At 38.4% G+C, this 16,069-nt stretch overlaps 1 protein-coding gene across 1 annotated transcript in view; it reads left to right on the top strand.

The window, feature by feature from the left end:
• Window positions 1-349: 349 nt before the first annotated feature.
• The window catches only part of ODAD2 (outer dynein arm docking complex subunit 2), a gene marked incomplete at both ends in the record, with an annotated part of 128,600 nt that continues 112,880 nt past the window's right edge, over window positions 350-16,069 (top strand). The window contains 5 exons of the mRNA XM_084254063.1: window positions 350-573; window positions 9,750-9,907; window positions 12,569-12,761; window positions 13,389-13,495; window positions 13,971-14,107. Of these exons, the coding sequence (XP_084110189.1) occupies window positions 350-573; window positions 9,750-9,907; window positions 12,569-12,761; window positions 13,389-13,495; window positions 13,971-14,107 (819 nt within the window). The remainder of the gene's footprint in view (window positions 574-9,749; window positions 9,908-12,568; window positions 12,762-13,388; window positions 13,496-13,970; window positions 14,108-16,069) is intronic.

Raw genomic sequence — 16,069 nt, 5'->3', positions numbered from 1 at the left:
TTAAGAAAGTTGTGAATTACAATAGAATATTCTGGGCAGGACATTGTGAACAGGGAGTACAATGTTTGGATTGTTCAGATAGTCTCATTAATAGGATCAATGTGTACTATAATTTTCAGAAAAAAATATATTTCACAGCAAGGTTCAAGAGCAATTAGATAACTAACAGCAAGAACAATTAGATAACTAACAAAATGAGCCTCTCAGATTAATAAGAAGAATGTGGGTTGGGTAGTATACTTCAAAATCTTGACTATGAAAAATGTCCCAATGAAAAGGTCTGTCTCTAATTCTTTCTACTCTGATGTAGTGTGGGTGTTAAACTCAGATCTGAACATTGACGGATCCCATGGGTGTGGCACTGACCAGGTCAGCGCAGTGGACTGCTGCTGGACGTGGGACTGGAGCCTTGGAAATTACCCCTCTAAATGAAGTGATATTGAAGGAAATTATTATGTTTGTGGAGAGTTTTATCTATAAATATCCCCTGGAGTCAAAATATGTTTTTATGGAACCACTGGAATGGAAAACAGACTTGCACCCTTCAGTATTTGAATCAGGTTACGTTGTCAGGTAAGCCAGCTAAATGCTTCTAGAATTGGCTTTCTTTGTAATACATATTTTTGTTCATTGGGTGTGGACTTTGGGCAAATCATTTAACCTATATAAATTTCAGAATATCTCTGAACCAAGAATTGCAAGATGGAGGCAATCAGGTGAAATCTGAAATTGTTTCATTTGACCAAACACACTATTTACTGAATTTTTAAATTTAAATTTATTTTGGTGGGAGATGAAGTCTCTGGGTGACTATACTCCCAGTATTTCCTGTTGACTTATGCCTAACCTTGCTACTCAACCAAATTTCCTTCCATATGTTTATTTAAAATAGATCACATATGTTTATTTTAAATGAACATTTATATATTTATGTTATAATTATACATGATAAACAATTATATAATCAATGTATATAAATTTATTTATTTTTCCTTAGACCAGCTTTCTATCTATTCTTGTTTCTGACCTTTTGGTTGGTTGGTACTTTGGATGTTGCAAAGGATGAAAAAAAAATTTTTTTAAAGATTTATTTATTTATGCATACAAGAACTGGGGTATAGGCCAGAGGTGTGGGGGGTGAGAGGATTCACCAGAGACAGAGTGGGTAACAGAACAGAGAGATTGACTGAAGTACACTGCTGAAGGAGCAGTGGGAGAGTCAGGAGAGTTCTGCTGCACCATCAAACTAGTGCTGCAGTGTCTGCTGATAGCTTCATAGGTTGTGTCTTAACCCCTTGCACCACCAGGGAGGCCTGAAAAAAATTTGCGAAGGGAGAAATCTTGCCTGGATGGCTTGAGGAATACCAGCTAGGTACAGGTTAAGCTAAGGATTCAGCTAAGACCTTGGTAATCATAGAAAATACCAAATGTTTTCACACCTGGGTCTTGACCATACATACCCCTTTGTCTACCTTCTAAACCAGAGAACTTTTAGCAACTTATAGCACTCGGTTGTTTGCTACCTCAAAGAACATAACAAGTGATGTAAACAAGAGAGATGTCCTCAATGGCTAGAAGAATGTGTTATTAATACAGCCCCTTCTGTCCCCTTCTTTGCACATTTCTTTCTCAGCTGCTAACCATGTACAATGTAAGTCCTACCTAAAGTGTGGGAAGCTGCCCTCCTTCCGCTCAGGATCTAGGTCTGATGGCTCAAGTGATTCTGAAGGATTTGAACTTAGAGTCTCTGGATGTGTTTCTATTAAATAAGACTATCCTTGGATGTTTTAAAATATAGATAAATTCTTCTTGGGGATATACAATTTCTCAGTCCTCTCGTTCCAAACCAAGTCAATTTTATCTATGCTCAAAAGTCTGTTCAGAATAGGTAAGCTACTCTCTTTTGTTGATCTTTGAAGATGTTTATGGGAATATATTTATACTTGTGGCCTCACATCTCACTGGATGTATGTCTCCAAACGTACCCTCTGCAACAGTCAACAAAAGTTTGCTCGGCCTTCTGAATTAGGCTAATTGGCATCTAGCATGGAAACTGCTCCTTTTGTCACAAACTGAAAAGGCTTTTCATTTCATCAGCCGTTTTTCCTTTTGTGCAATTGTTTTGAAGTGGATATGTAGGCACAGTACTTCTCACATACTGCACGCCTCATTCTTTACCCTTTAGAATCATTCTCACTGTGCAGCTGCTTGTCTTGTAATAACATTTGTCATCATCTCTCTGTGTTCATTTTTTGGGGGAGAAATATCTCAGGTTCATTTTAGTAAGCCTATAACTTACTAGGCTGCATCTCTCTCTCTCCCCCGTCAGTCAGCTGAAACCTAAGAATATTTTGTTTGACCAGATGCGCTAGCTATTGAATTTTTAAATTTTAATTTATTTTGGTGGGGAGTGCAGTCTCTGTGGCACTGCACTCCCAGTGTTTGCTGTGGACCCCCCAATTTTCAACTGCTTTTGCTCATATCAGACAGGATGAGATTAATAATAATAATCCTGAAACACTTCCTAATGAAGCCCTATCCACTATGGACTAACGACATCTGAGGACACCACTCAATGGTGACACCATCCATTGGTGATACATAGAACTTTGAGATTCTTAGTTCCCTACTTTGAACATCCATGTGGACTTTGAACAGACCTAAATCCTAAAAATTTGGGAAATGTGTGATTGGATAAACATTGAGAATCACTTTGTAAAATTGTCAATATGTTTCTTTTTCTCTCCTTCTCTAGTAGAGCTATGATTTTTGAATCATGTCTGCTTTAATTCTGTGTTTTAGCTACAAATCTTGCTTTGCTGTGTCTCAGTGATATATATATATATAATATATATAGAGATATATGTATATATATAATATATGGGGGGGGGGAGAGAGAGAGAGAATGATGTGCTGTAAAATCCCCAGCGTGGCCCTCTTCCCCCCAGTAACATGCACTTCACTCAGAGTTCACGCCTCTCTGGTTCTTAGTTTTGTGCTTTGTATCATGAAGGACTGAGTTACCTGACCTCCAAGTTAGACCCAACTCTTGTTATTACTGTTATCGCATTTTGGTAAAATTTCTAAATCATAATACTGAGATCAGTGGCCATATGTTTTGTTATTAAGCTTTTTGGTCTTTGTCTCTGAGAATTACTAGTTTCTCAATGGTAGCCTTATATCCTATGTGTCGAGTTAGACATGCATTTACAGAGTAGTTACTACGTTTAGACACTAAGCTAGATACCAGGAATTAAAGAAATGAGACTTTTTTCTGTTCTCTTGCTTTCGAGTATAAGCTGCGTATTGTAACTCCCTTAACTCCATTTTAAAAGCCTCTTGATCAGTCCGTGGATTTACAGTGCATTTCTTCCTGGCCCTCTCAGGGTGGATACAATATTTTTCTTCCCAAGAGCTCTTTATTCAGATGTTAGAAATGGTCAAGCCAGAAACTGAACTATCCTCTGTCTAGCTGGCATTTTATTCCTTCTTGCTCTTCTGAGTTATAGGCTTCAACGTGTAGAAGGAACGTGAAATGTCGCCTGTCCCGTCTGCTCTGCTCCTTCTCTCCTTGAGTTGCAAGTTAAGCAGCTCGACATTGCTGGCATCGGGTCAGCCTATAACTTAGTCCTATCATCATCCACTTAGCGGAGTAGCCAGCCCAGGTAGAGCTTTTGGCAGGACTGCTCTCCTTCACGCGGATGAAGGAAAATTTGTTCTTGCCTTTCCCAGCTTCTCGAGGCCACTGAATTCCTTGGCTCATGGTTCTGATTACTCAGACCTGTTTCTGCCATCTCACCGCCTTCTCTGACTGCCCACTCCTGCCTTTAAGGATCCCCTGGATAACATTGGATATTCCAGACGAGTCTCCCTATCTCTAGATCCACGACTTAATCCATCTGCCAAGTTCCTTTTGCCATGTAAGGTAACATAATCACAGGTGTCCAAAATTAGAACATAAGCATTTTGTGGGGAGCTGTTACTCTGCCTCCCACAGTTTTTGTCTTCTGGTTTCTGTTCTAGAGAAATGGTGCTAGGTGATAGCTCAAGTCTGGCAAAGTTATTTTTTTTCTGATGGACTGGCAAAATTTCATATTTGATTTTCTGTGTTACAGATTAAAATATGTTAGCTCAGTTCTTAAGATGTGGGCCATTTTACGAGGGGAAGTAATAAAAAAAAACCTACAGTTTAATTAATGCTGTAATCACGGAGATCTATAGACATATCATTGCCAGAGAAACTTCTTAATATTTCTGCATACTAACCTAAAAAAAAATCATTAGATGGATAGAAATGCAAAAAAGAGTTCTGATAAATTTCTCATCAGAAAAAGCCATCTAGAAAAGCTAATTACTATCACAAAGTAAGCCAAATTAGGGGGTTTGGAGTGGGAGTAACCAATCCACAGAGAGGATCTAGGCTGTCAAATATATGCACATACATATGTCTATGTCCATGTATGTCTGTGTTCATAAACACAGAGTAGTCAAGAAAAGTTCTTTATTTTAGAGAAAATGTACATTTTTTGGACACAGTGCACATCACTGCCATTAGTTATTGTGGTATAAACATTATATAAATAACAATAAAAATCCTCAAAACATGAATGCTCTAAGGAACCAATGATTTTTTTTTTTAGATAATAAATTTTATTGTTATATTCCCCATACAATTGCAGCCCCCCCATTCTGACCCCAATCCCTCCCCTCCCGCCCCCGCCCCCCTAAAAGTGTCTCTGGTTCATAGTTTTTTGTTGATTTTGATTTTCACTTTCTTATAGTTATTCATTTTCCTGGTCCCTTATTTAAGTTTTCTAGATTCCTGCTATGAGTGAGACCATCCGGTATTTTTCTTTTTCTTTTTGGCTTATTTCACTGAGCATGATCCCTTCCAGCGCCATCCATGTTGCTGCAAATTGCATGTGTTTATCTTTTTTGAATGCTGAGTAATATTCCATGGTATATATGTACCACATCTTCTTGATCCAGTCATCTATTTTTGGGCATTTGGGTTGTTTCCAAAGCTTAGCTATTGTAAACAGTGCTGCTATAAACATAGGGGTGCAGGTGTTCTTTGGAATTGATGTTTCTGTGTCCTTTGGGTAAATACCTAGGAGTGGAATTGCTGGATCATATGGAAGCTCTATGTTTAGTAGGTCCAGAAATCTCCACACAGCTCTCCACAGTGGTTGGACCAGTTTGCACTCCCACCAACAGTGCAGAAGAGTTCCTTTTTCTCTACACCCTCGCCAACATTTGTTGTTGCTAGTTTTTTTAATATGTGCCATTCTCACTGGTGTAAGATGGTATCTCATGGTAGTTTTGATTTGCATTTCCCTGATGACAAGTGATGTTGAACATTTTTTCATATGCCTGTTGGCCATTTGCATTTCCTCTTCAGAGAAGTTTCTTTTTAGCTCTTCTGCCCATTTTTTGACTGGATAATTTTCTTTGTTGTTGCTGAGTCTCATCAGCTCTTTGCAGATTTTTGTGATCAGTCCTTTATCATTAGTGTTGGGTGCAAAAATGTTCTCCCAGTTGGTGGGGTTTCTCTTTGTTTTTGTTATTGTCTCTTTTGCTGTGCAGAAGCTCTTTAATTTGATGTAGTCCCAGCTGTTTATCTTTGCCTTCACTATCACTGCTTTGGGTGATGTGTCTGTAAAGATGTCTTTGATGTGCAAATCACGTAGTGTTTCGCCTATATTTCCTTCTATATATTTTATGGTTTCAGGTCTTATGTCTAGTTCTTTAATCCATTTTGAGTTGATTTTTGTGTATGGTGTGAGGTAGTGGTCAAGCTTCATTCTTTTGCATGTAGCGACCCAGCACCATTTATTGAACAAACTTTCTTTGCTCCAATGCATAGTCTTTGCTCCTTTGTCAAAGATTAGTTGACCATAAATCTGTGGGTTTATTTCTGGATTTTCTATTCGATTCCATTGGTCTGTATGTCTGTTCTTGTTCCAATACCATGCAGTTTTGATGATTATGGCTTTGTAGTATAGTTTGAAGTCTGGGAGTGTGATGCCTCCATTCCCTTCTTTTTTTTTCAGGAGAGCTTTGGCTATTCAGGGTTTTTTGTGATTCCATATGAATTTCATCAATAATTGTTCTATTTCTTTGAAGAATGACATTGAAATTTTGATTGGAATAGCATTGAATCTGTATATTGCTTTTGGAAGGATGGCCATTTTAATAATGTTTATTCTTCCAATCCATGAACAGGGGATGTCTTTCCATTTCTTTGTGTCTTCTTCTATTTCTTTTAACAGTGTTTTATAGTTTTCTTTGTATAGGTCCTTTACCTCTTTTGTTAGATTTATTCCCAAATATTTGATTTTTTTTGTTTCAATAACAAAAGGGATGGTTTTTTTGATTTCTTCTTCTTCAGATTTATTGTTTGTGTATAGGAAGGCTACTGACTTTTGCGTGTTGATTTTGTATCCTGCCACTTTACTGAACTGATTGATGAGTTGAATTAGTTTTTCTGTGGAGTTTTTGGGGTTCTCTATGTATAATATCATATCGTCTGCAAATAGTGATAGTTTGACTTCTTCTTTTCCTATTTGGATTCCTTGGATGTCTTTCTCTTGTCTTATTGCCCTGGCTAGGACTTCCAGTATTATATTGAAAAGCAGTGGTGAGAGTGGACATCCTTGTCTTGTTCCAGATCTTAATGGAATTGCTTTCAGCTTTTCACCATTGAGAATGATACTGGCTGTTGGCTTGTCATAGATGGCCTTTATGATGTTGAGGTATGTTCCTTGTATCCCAAGAATTTCAAGGGCTTTTATCATGAATGGGTGTTGCTCTTTGTCAAAAGCTTTCTCAGCATCTATTGATATTATCATATGGTTTTTATATTTCTTTTTGTTGATGTGTTGGATAACGTTGATTGATTTTCGGATGTTGAACCATCCTTGTGTCCCTGGAATGAATCCTACTTGGTCGTGGTGAATTATCTTATGGATACATTGTTGGATTCCGATAGCTAAAATTTTATTGAGGATTTTTGCATCAGTGTTCATTAGGGAGATTGGCCTGTAGTTTTCCTTTTTTGTGTTGTCCTTGTTTGGTTTTGGTATTAGTGTAATGTTGGCTTCATAGAATGTGTTTGGTATTGTCCCTTCCTTCTCAATTTTTTGGAAGAGTTTGTGAAGGATAGGCACTAATTCATCTCTGAATGTTTGGTAGAATTCATTTGTAAATCCATCAGGTCCTGGGCTTTTGTTTTTGGGGAGGTTTTTGATTACCAATTCAATTTCGCTGCTTGTAATTGGTCTGTTTAGGTGTTCTATTTCTTCTTTATCTAGCTTTGGGTGATTGTAGAGTTGTAGGAATTTGTCCATCTCCTCTAGATTGTTAAACTTGTTTCCATATAACTGTTCATAGTAGTTACTGATTATTCTTTTGATTTCTGCTGTGTCCGTTGTGATTTCTCCTCTTTCATTGATGATCCTGTTTATTTGTGCTTTCTCCCTTTTTTCCTTTGTGAGCCTGGCTAGGGGTTTGTCTATTTTATTGATTTTTTCAAAGAACCAGCTCTTGGTTTCATTGATCTTTTGGATTGTTTTTTTAGTTTCAATTTCATTTATTTCTGCTTTGGTTTTTATTATTTCTTTTCTTCTACTGGTTTTGGGGTTTTTTTGTTGTTCTTTTTCTAGATCTTTGAGCTTCGAGATTAGGTTGTTTCTTTGAGTTCTTTCTTGTTTCTTGATGTGAGCTTCTATTGCTATATATTTTCCTCTTATTACTGCTTTTGCTGCATCCCATACATTTAGGATATTGGTGTCCTCCTTGTCGTTCAATTCAAAAAAAATTTTTTTTTTAAAAAGATTTATTTATTTATTTATACAAGCACTGGGTACAGTCAGAAGCACGGGAGGGTGAGAGAATTCACCAGAGCCAGAGCGGGGAGCAGAACAGGCAGAAGGACCGAAGTACACTGCTGAGGGGAGCAGCGGGCGGCAGGAGAGGTCTGCGCACCATGTGGGACCCTCCTCCGGTGGCTAGGGAAGAACCGGGGATCAAACCTGCGCTGCAGAGGCTGCGGGCAGCTTCGCAACCCAGCGCTCAACCACTTTGCCACCGAGGAGGCCCTCAAAAAATTTTTTAATTTCTTCTTTGATCTCCTCATTAGTCCAGTGGTCTTCCAGTAGTGTGGTTTTTAATCTCCACGAGGTAGGAAAGTTCCTTGCCTTCTTTTTATGGTTTATTTCTAGTTTGATGCCTTCATGGTCAGAAAAGATGGTTGATATGATTTCAATCTTGGTGTATCTGTTGATGTTTGTCTTGTGCCCCAGTATGTGATCGATCCTGGAGAATGATCTGTGTGCGATTGAGAAAAATGTGTACTCCGTTTTTTTGGGGTTTAGTGTTCTATAGATGTCTGTTAAGCCCAATTGCTCTAGGTCCTTATTTAGAGCTTTGGTTTCTTTACTTATTTTTTGTCTTGTTGGTCTATCCATTGTTGATAGTGGTGTGTTGAAGTCTCCCACTACGTATATGTTTTCTCCGATGTCTGTTTTCAGAGAGGACAACAGTTGTCTGATATATTTTGGTGCTCCTTCGTTTGGTGAGTATATGTTAATGAGTGTTATTTCTTCTTGAAGTATTGTCCCCTTGATCATAATGTAGTGACCATTGGGGTCTCTTTTTATCTTTTTGAGTTTGAAATCTGTTTTATCTGATATAAGTATAGCTGTTCCTGCTTTCTTTTTGGTCCATTTGCTTGTAGGATTGTTTTCCATCCTTTAACTTTGAGCCTATTTTTATCTTTTGTAGCTAAATATGTTTCCTGGAGACAGCAAAAGGTTGGGTTTTGTTTCTTAATCCAGGCTGCAACTCTATGTCTTTTTATTGAAGAGTTTAGTCCATTTACATTTAGAGTTAATATTGATATGTTAGCATCTGTATTTGCCATTGTGATTGTCTTTCCTTTGATTTTATTTATTTATTCTTTTAATAACTTTTTTTTTTTTTGGCCTTCTTTCATTGTTATTCGTCCCTCTGAGGTTCTGGCTTTAGGACTTCTTGTAGTATTTTTTGGAGTGGGGGTTTAGTTGTAATGAAATTCCGGAGTTTCTGTTTGTCTGGGAAGGTCCATATTCTTTCTTCAAAGAGGAAGGAGAGCTTTGCGGGATAGAGTATTCTTGGTTGGCACCTGTTTTCTTGGAGTCTGTTGACTATGTCCCTCCACTCTCTCCTTGCCTGTAGTGTTTCTTCGGAGAAGTCTGATGTCAGCCTGATTGGCTTTCCTTTGAATGTTATCTGTTTCTTCCCTCTTGCCAGCTTCATTATTTTTTCCTTGTCCTGGATTCTTGGGAGCTTTACTATTATGTGTCTTGCTGTATTTTTCCTTTCGTCGTGGAAGTTTGGTGTTCTTCTTGCTTCTTGTATATCAATTTTCAGCTCCTTCTTCACATTTGGAACCAATGATTTTTTAAAGCTGCCCAATGCAGTACTGGGAAAACAAAACCAAAACGTGGGACTCAGATCATGTAGATATTCTGGGAATTGCTAAAAACTTTCTTCCTAGATATATCATGTTAAGCATGCTGTTTGTTAATAAGTTCGAGGTCCAATAGTCTGAATGTGGATGAGAGAGAAAAATAGAGCAGCTTATAGTAGGAGGTATTTACAGCCTTTTTAAATTTTATAATGAGATATAAGAATAATTTCATGAAATGTCTTTAACTTCTGATATACAGGTAACTTAGGCTTTTGAGTTTTTTCCCCCCTTTTTTTAGTGAAACAACAGCCAACTCAAAAGAAGTTGATAAAAACGGACAGCCTTTGCTCTCTCTCTCTGTACCACAAATTAAAATTAGGACCTTTGGGCAGCTGTCGCGCTTTTTATATTTTGCCAAAGACACAAAGCTGAAGGAAGCACAAGCATGTATTGAAGGTAATATTTACCCGCCACGGTGAGAGTGAACTTTCTAGAAACACATCCAAGGGGCAATAATTTGTTATGATATCTTGGAAAAAGTTCTAAAACCTCAAAAGTCATACGTTCAACTTCATAAAAATGTTATTTATTTCCTCGGCTGAAATGTTGTGCCCCTGTATCAAATTTTCACTGTAAATGGAAGGCCTGATGCTTTCCCATTAATAAGATTCTAGAACTGTCATAGCTTCTGGAATGACAAGAGGCCTGTAGCCTTTGAGGTCCGTGACAGGAGAAAAAATGGTATTACAAGCACCAGCATAGATTCCCCCCGCCACACATGTTGCTATAATGGATGAGGATCTGTTTCCCTTAAAGTGATTGTAGCCTGTTCATTTAGCAGAAATAGTCCATAATAATCTTGCTTTTTTCTCAGCTGTATTTCACTGTGGCATCACAGCCTTCTGAGTAGTTTACATTCATTCTTGGGAAATACAGTTCCTCTTCATTAAGGATATAGACTGTTCTCATTATTGTCTAATCATACAGAAAAAGAATGTACTAGATTGCATGTTATTACTGTGCTATAAATATTTCTTGTAAGTAGAAATACCTACAGCTAGGTAATGAGGTTATAGATGTCATTTGCTTCTCTGGAATTGTGACTGGTGGGTTCCAGGCATAAGGTGCCTGAGTTCTCACTCTTCCATCCGTTGCAATGAGGTGAGAAGATAGTCTTTTAAAATTTTTTTTTAAAGATGTGAACTTTTAGGACAGCAGTCTCTTTTTATCTCTTGCCCATTCTTCCCTGTACATCAAAATACCTTCTTAAGAAGGCAGCAACGTGGATGGAACTAGAAGGAATTATGCTCAGTGAAATAAGGAAAAAGAAAAATATCAGATGGTTTCACTTGTAGCAGGAATATAGGGGAACCAAATAAAACATCAGTGTAAAAAAATATTAACAGTACAAAACACAACAAAGCAAAAATGGACAATTATAAATCAGAGACATCCTGCAGGGGAGGAGGCGGGAGAGGGATCAGAGGGAGAGAGGGAGGAGCACAGGGGACTGAGGTGATGGTGTGTCCACTGGGTGCACTGGAGAAGGAAACTCTATGGGGACCACCGCTGGGGCGGGGGAAGCAAATATTGTTTAAAAATGAACAATGATGTAAAAAATTAAAAAAAATAAAAAAATTTTAAAAGGAAGGGATGAAATCTGGAGAGTAAAGCAGAATACAAGAGGAGGCATGATTGTTCATTAAATTCAACTTGATATGTAAACTTAATATATAAACTGTCATATCTAGATTGGCTAAATGTATATCCTTCATTTTACCCTTTTGGAAGGGTTCTAGGTACAACTCTTAGTTTTAGGTCCAGATTATATGGCACTTGGCAATTTGAGAGTCAAATGTCTCTTCTTAAAATTCATATAGTGTCTCTTTTCACAAATTTTTATAGATGGCAACCATATCTGGTTGCTAAGTTGAGATGGTCAGTAAACATCTAGGTCTCCTTTCAAACTCACACCTCGCTCATGCAGTCTTTCCTCGGCCCTGAGCCTTTTCTGGTATTTTCTCCTGGCACAGTCTTAATGCCATCCCTCTCCTTTATTTTAATCAGGTCAAACTTTCTGAATTATTTCCATAGGCATTCTCTTCCCCCGTCACACTACATCTATATTTTCAGCTTAATTTGAATTCCTCTTTGAAAACAAGGTTTTGCCCCTTTCTCCCTTATTTTTTAAACATATATTTTTCTTTGCCTTTACCAAATTTTGCTTTCAGCATCTCTAGGTTCAACCTTTATATCTATGTCAGCTTTACTCATGAGTTGGCGTTTATGTTTTTGGCTATAATTTTAGTATATGTGTAAATACTACTTAGACTTGCTCCTCAAACTCTAACATCAAAGGAATTGAAAACATATGCAGTAGGAACAGGTGGAAAAGACTGGCAGGAGATCTGTAGACTGAGAAAATCGTGCTGTTTTGGAAAGAAAGCATTTGTGAACCCTGACACTGGCATGCGTGCACAGAGTTCTAGTAATGATTCTTCTAAGGAAGCCAGTATTTCAAGTCAATTTTTAAAATTTTTTAAAAAGATTTATTTATGCATACAGGAACTGGGGTACAGGTCAGAGGTGTGGGGGAGTGAGAGGATTCACCAGAGACAGAGAGGGGAGCAGAACAGTCAGATTGACTGAAATACACTGCTGAGGGGAGCAGCGGGCGAGACAGGAGAGGTCTGCTGCACCATGTGGGTTGCTCCCAGGCAGGCAGGGGATTAGAACTCGTGCTGCAGAGGGTGCAGATTGCTTCATAGTGCTGTGCTTAACCCCTTTTGCCACCAGGGAGGCCTTCAAGTCAGTTTTGAATTTTTAATTAATGGCTTTTCTGAACAATGGCTTACAGTCAACTAAACAGTGTGTTTTGTCTCCTATTATGGAGATGTGATGTATAGGTTAGATTACAGTACAAGGTAGAACATCTCAAGAATTATAAAAAAATTCCTAAACACAGAAGAATCTGAGAAGTAGACAGTAATTCTAATCCGATCGATCAGAGCAAACTTAATACAACAACCACTTGTGAGTGGGTTTCCAAAGATATGTTCATCTTTATGTTTTTTGTAATAGATGTAATAAGTTCAATTTATTTACTTTTTTGGCCAGCTAACAGAGATCCCCTAGCAAAAATCCTGGGCTTGGACTATAATGCAGTGAAAGAAGACTTATTTGTATTAAATCATCTTGATAAAATTCCCAAAGATGATAATCCTGAAAATGAGGTTAAGATTAAGGTTGCCGGGCTGCTTAAGCAACTGGATCTGCACCTCCTCAATCATTCTCTGAAACACATTTCACTGTGAGTCTTTAAAAAACACTCTAAATATTTGATCCAAATAATGCTTTCAGAATTTAGAAATATCACAAAAATAAAGTATGGTAGTTATTATGATTGATTTAACATTTTATTGGAGCAATTTTTTTTTAGAGTATTGCATGTGTATCATGTGTATTTCTAGTTCTAAAAATTAAAATTTGCAGTTGACATGTTTAAAACAGTCTGAGGTTCCATCTAATTCTGAAGACATTAAGTGGCCTCTTTATTTTCAATGTCTTCTAAGATTCATAGATAAGGTATTAAATTATAATGCAAATGTTATGTGGTGGTGTAAGGTTTAAAACTTGTTCGTGTTTTTTTCCTGGTCTTTTCTAGTATTATATAGTATTATCATTAAGAAATGAAATGACTATTTAAGTCATGACATTTTAAGTCATATTCAGTATTGCATTAAACCTGAGTCACTAGTTCCTTGATATTTTGACAGTCTTAAGAGATAATAACATGGCTAAAATTAGTTTCATTGTTTGGTGTACAATTTTACTATTTTAATTACAAAAAAAAAGATATTCCCCTGAATGTTTTCATGTATTTTCTGAGGATTCTGTCTTAAAGTACTTGAAATAAATTTCTAAATATTTATTGCAGAGAAATACGTTTAAACCCATCAGCTGTTAAAAATGACATAGCGATGCTCCAGAGTTGCTCAGGAAAAGGGGAGCAAACCGTTCTGGAATCAATCGAATATACCTCAAGTTTGTATCTTCTCAGATTCATTTTATTTTTTACTTTTAAAAAAGATTTATTTATTCATGCATACAACAACTGGGGTACAGGCCAGAGGTGTGGGGGAGTGAGAGGAATCCCCAGAGACAGAGTGGGGAGCAGAACAGGCAGACTGACTGAAATACACTTCTGAGGCAGCAGTAGGTGAGACAGGAGACGTCTGCTGTGCCATGTGGGTAGCTCCCTGGCTAGGGATAGAACTTGTGCTGCAGTGGCTGCGGATAGCTTCACAGTGCTGTACTTAACCCCTTGCACCACCAGGGAGACCCCTCAGATTCATTTTATGTTTATAAAATGAATTATATTCCCAAGATGCTTCCATAACTACTTTAGAATTAGACATTTAATAAAATTACTTAAGATTTGATCATTTTTTGAAGCAAACATATTTTATAAAAGTTTAGATTAAGAAGCTCCTTCTAATTGATTGATGATTGGTTTCAGATTATGAATTTTCAAATGGATGTCGAGCCCCACCTTGGAGACAGATTCATGGGGACATTTGTTATGTGCTGGTGAAACCACATGATGCTGAGACATTGTGTGTTACTTGTAGCTCACAAGGAGTATTTTTAAATGGTGTAAGTACTTTTTAAAAAGCAATATTGTAAATAGTGCTCCAATAAACATAAGGGTACAGGTATTCTTTTGGATCAATGATTTTGTGTCCTTTGGGTAGATCTCTAGGAGTGGAATTGCTGGGTCCTATGGTATCTCCATTTTTAGTAGACTGAGGACCCTCCAGACAGCTTTTTATAGTGGTTGCACCAATTTGCACTCCCACCAGCAATGTAGGAGAGTTCCTTTTTCACGACATCCTTGCCGACATTTGTTGTTGCTAGTTTTTTTGATATGTACCATTAGGGGGAAGCAAATATTGTTTAAAAATGAACAATGATGTAAAAAATAAAATTAAAAAAAAAACACCAGTATTGACTTTGGTACTTAGCTCAGTCTTGGCAAATACAGGCCTGTCTCCAGGATTGGATCCCAGTTACCACAGAAAATTATTCTGTCTGTGGGATTCAGACAGATCCCTTTGCTATGTTTGTTGGGCAAATCCAAAACTATCCCAGATCTAGGCCCAGTATCCCCCGCTGTAGGTCCTTGCGTCTGTCTTCTAAGAAATGACCCATTCTACTACTTAATAAAATGAAAGAGTCTTTAACATCATCAGTTCACTGATTTGTTATGTAATTATTATAGGAAAGAAAAGGCAAAAAGAAAAAACCAGCAACTCCAAGGTAAAGCAGGAGCAGTGACTAAGAGTTGAGGAGACAAACAGGAAGAGGATGGGGTGGGGTTTTCCAACTGTGGAAGCATGGAGGAAGTGCCCCTTGAAGCAGCTCCTGGATGTGTGGGGAGGGGCACTGCTAGGTGGTGAGGGTACCTTAAGATGTCAGTGGAGAGACCCCCACAGAATAGGACCCAGACCTCCGAGGAGTGTCTCTTCTAGGCTGGTTGATCCACTCAGAGCTTGGGTGGTGTCTATGAATCTGGGGCCCAGATGTCTGGACAGTGGACACTGCCCGTGAGTCCTCAGGAACTCAGAGAAGCATCTTTGCAGAGCAGAGCCTTCGACCTTGGAAGATGGAGGCCTGATGGGCTGATGATGGTGTCTCTGAGAGGCTGTGATGGACCCAGTTCTGGGAGTGTGGGGGAAAACCCTTTGGAAATTGGAACCAACTGTTGCTACTGGAAGCAACTGCCACTGCCAGGGGTGAAGGGTCATTGCTGTGGTGACTCAGCGGGACACTAGGCAAATAGGAGGGAGCGTGTCTTTTTTGCCTCTTCCAGACGTCCTCTCATTTTCTCCTGACTGAAGCCAACTTCACCTGGCAAAGGAAAAACACACAAAACATAGTGTGGACGGTAGGCTTTGAGTCCAGAGATAAATGGCACCTCGCCTTCATATTTGGATTAAAAAACTTAATTTTAGCCTCGCCTATTCACTGAACCTAGGTAGGAGCTCAGCTGTCTCTTCAATACCCTGTCCTCGGTAGGTATCGCCAGTGTAAGTGTTGGCACTCACCCCCAGAATTCTTAGGGCAGACACAGATCCTGAGGGGGCACCAGCCACCCACAGTGGAGTGTTTGGAGAGTTGTTGCATCTTGACTCGGGTGGGGGTCTGAATGCCGGTGCTGCTTTCTAGATCACTCCTGACATGCCTTTGGTGTTTTTCTTAGTATATTTCTGCATGGAGGAAAGAGACAGCCTAACTATGGTTTTGCTTTTAGTTTGTTTTGATACTTTAGGGAAGTGAAATCTCCAATTAGGAGCTAAGAGATGAGGAAAAGGAATGATTTTCTTTGACCTTATAAATGGGACAAGGATCCTTTGTTTCTGCTAAAAGCTATTGATCTCCATACACGGGAACATCTAAGTATTCCTCTCAGTTAAAAAAATGAAAAGCAAGGAGCATGAAACTAACTCAGCATGAGTGGGCTGGGGCCTCTTAGTCTGTTTCATCCTCCCACAACACCAGTGAATATGCTGGGTGTGAACCAGCTACTGTGCACTGTTCCACCCGCTGGAAATCAGA

This window comes from Talpa europaea (genome assembly GCF_964194135.1).
Source record: "Talpa europaea genome assembly, chromosome: 14".
NCBI classification, from domain to species: Eukaryota; Metazoa; Chordata; class Mammalia; order Eulipotyphla; family Talpidae; genus Talpa; species Talpa europaea.
This window is presented reverse-complemented; position numbering and strand designations above follow the sequence as displayed.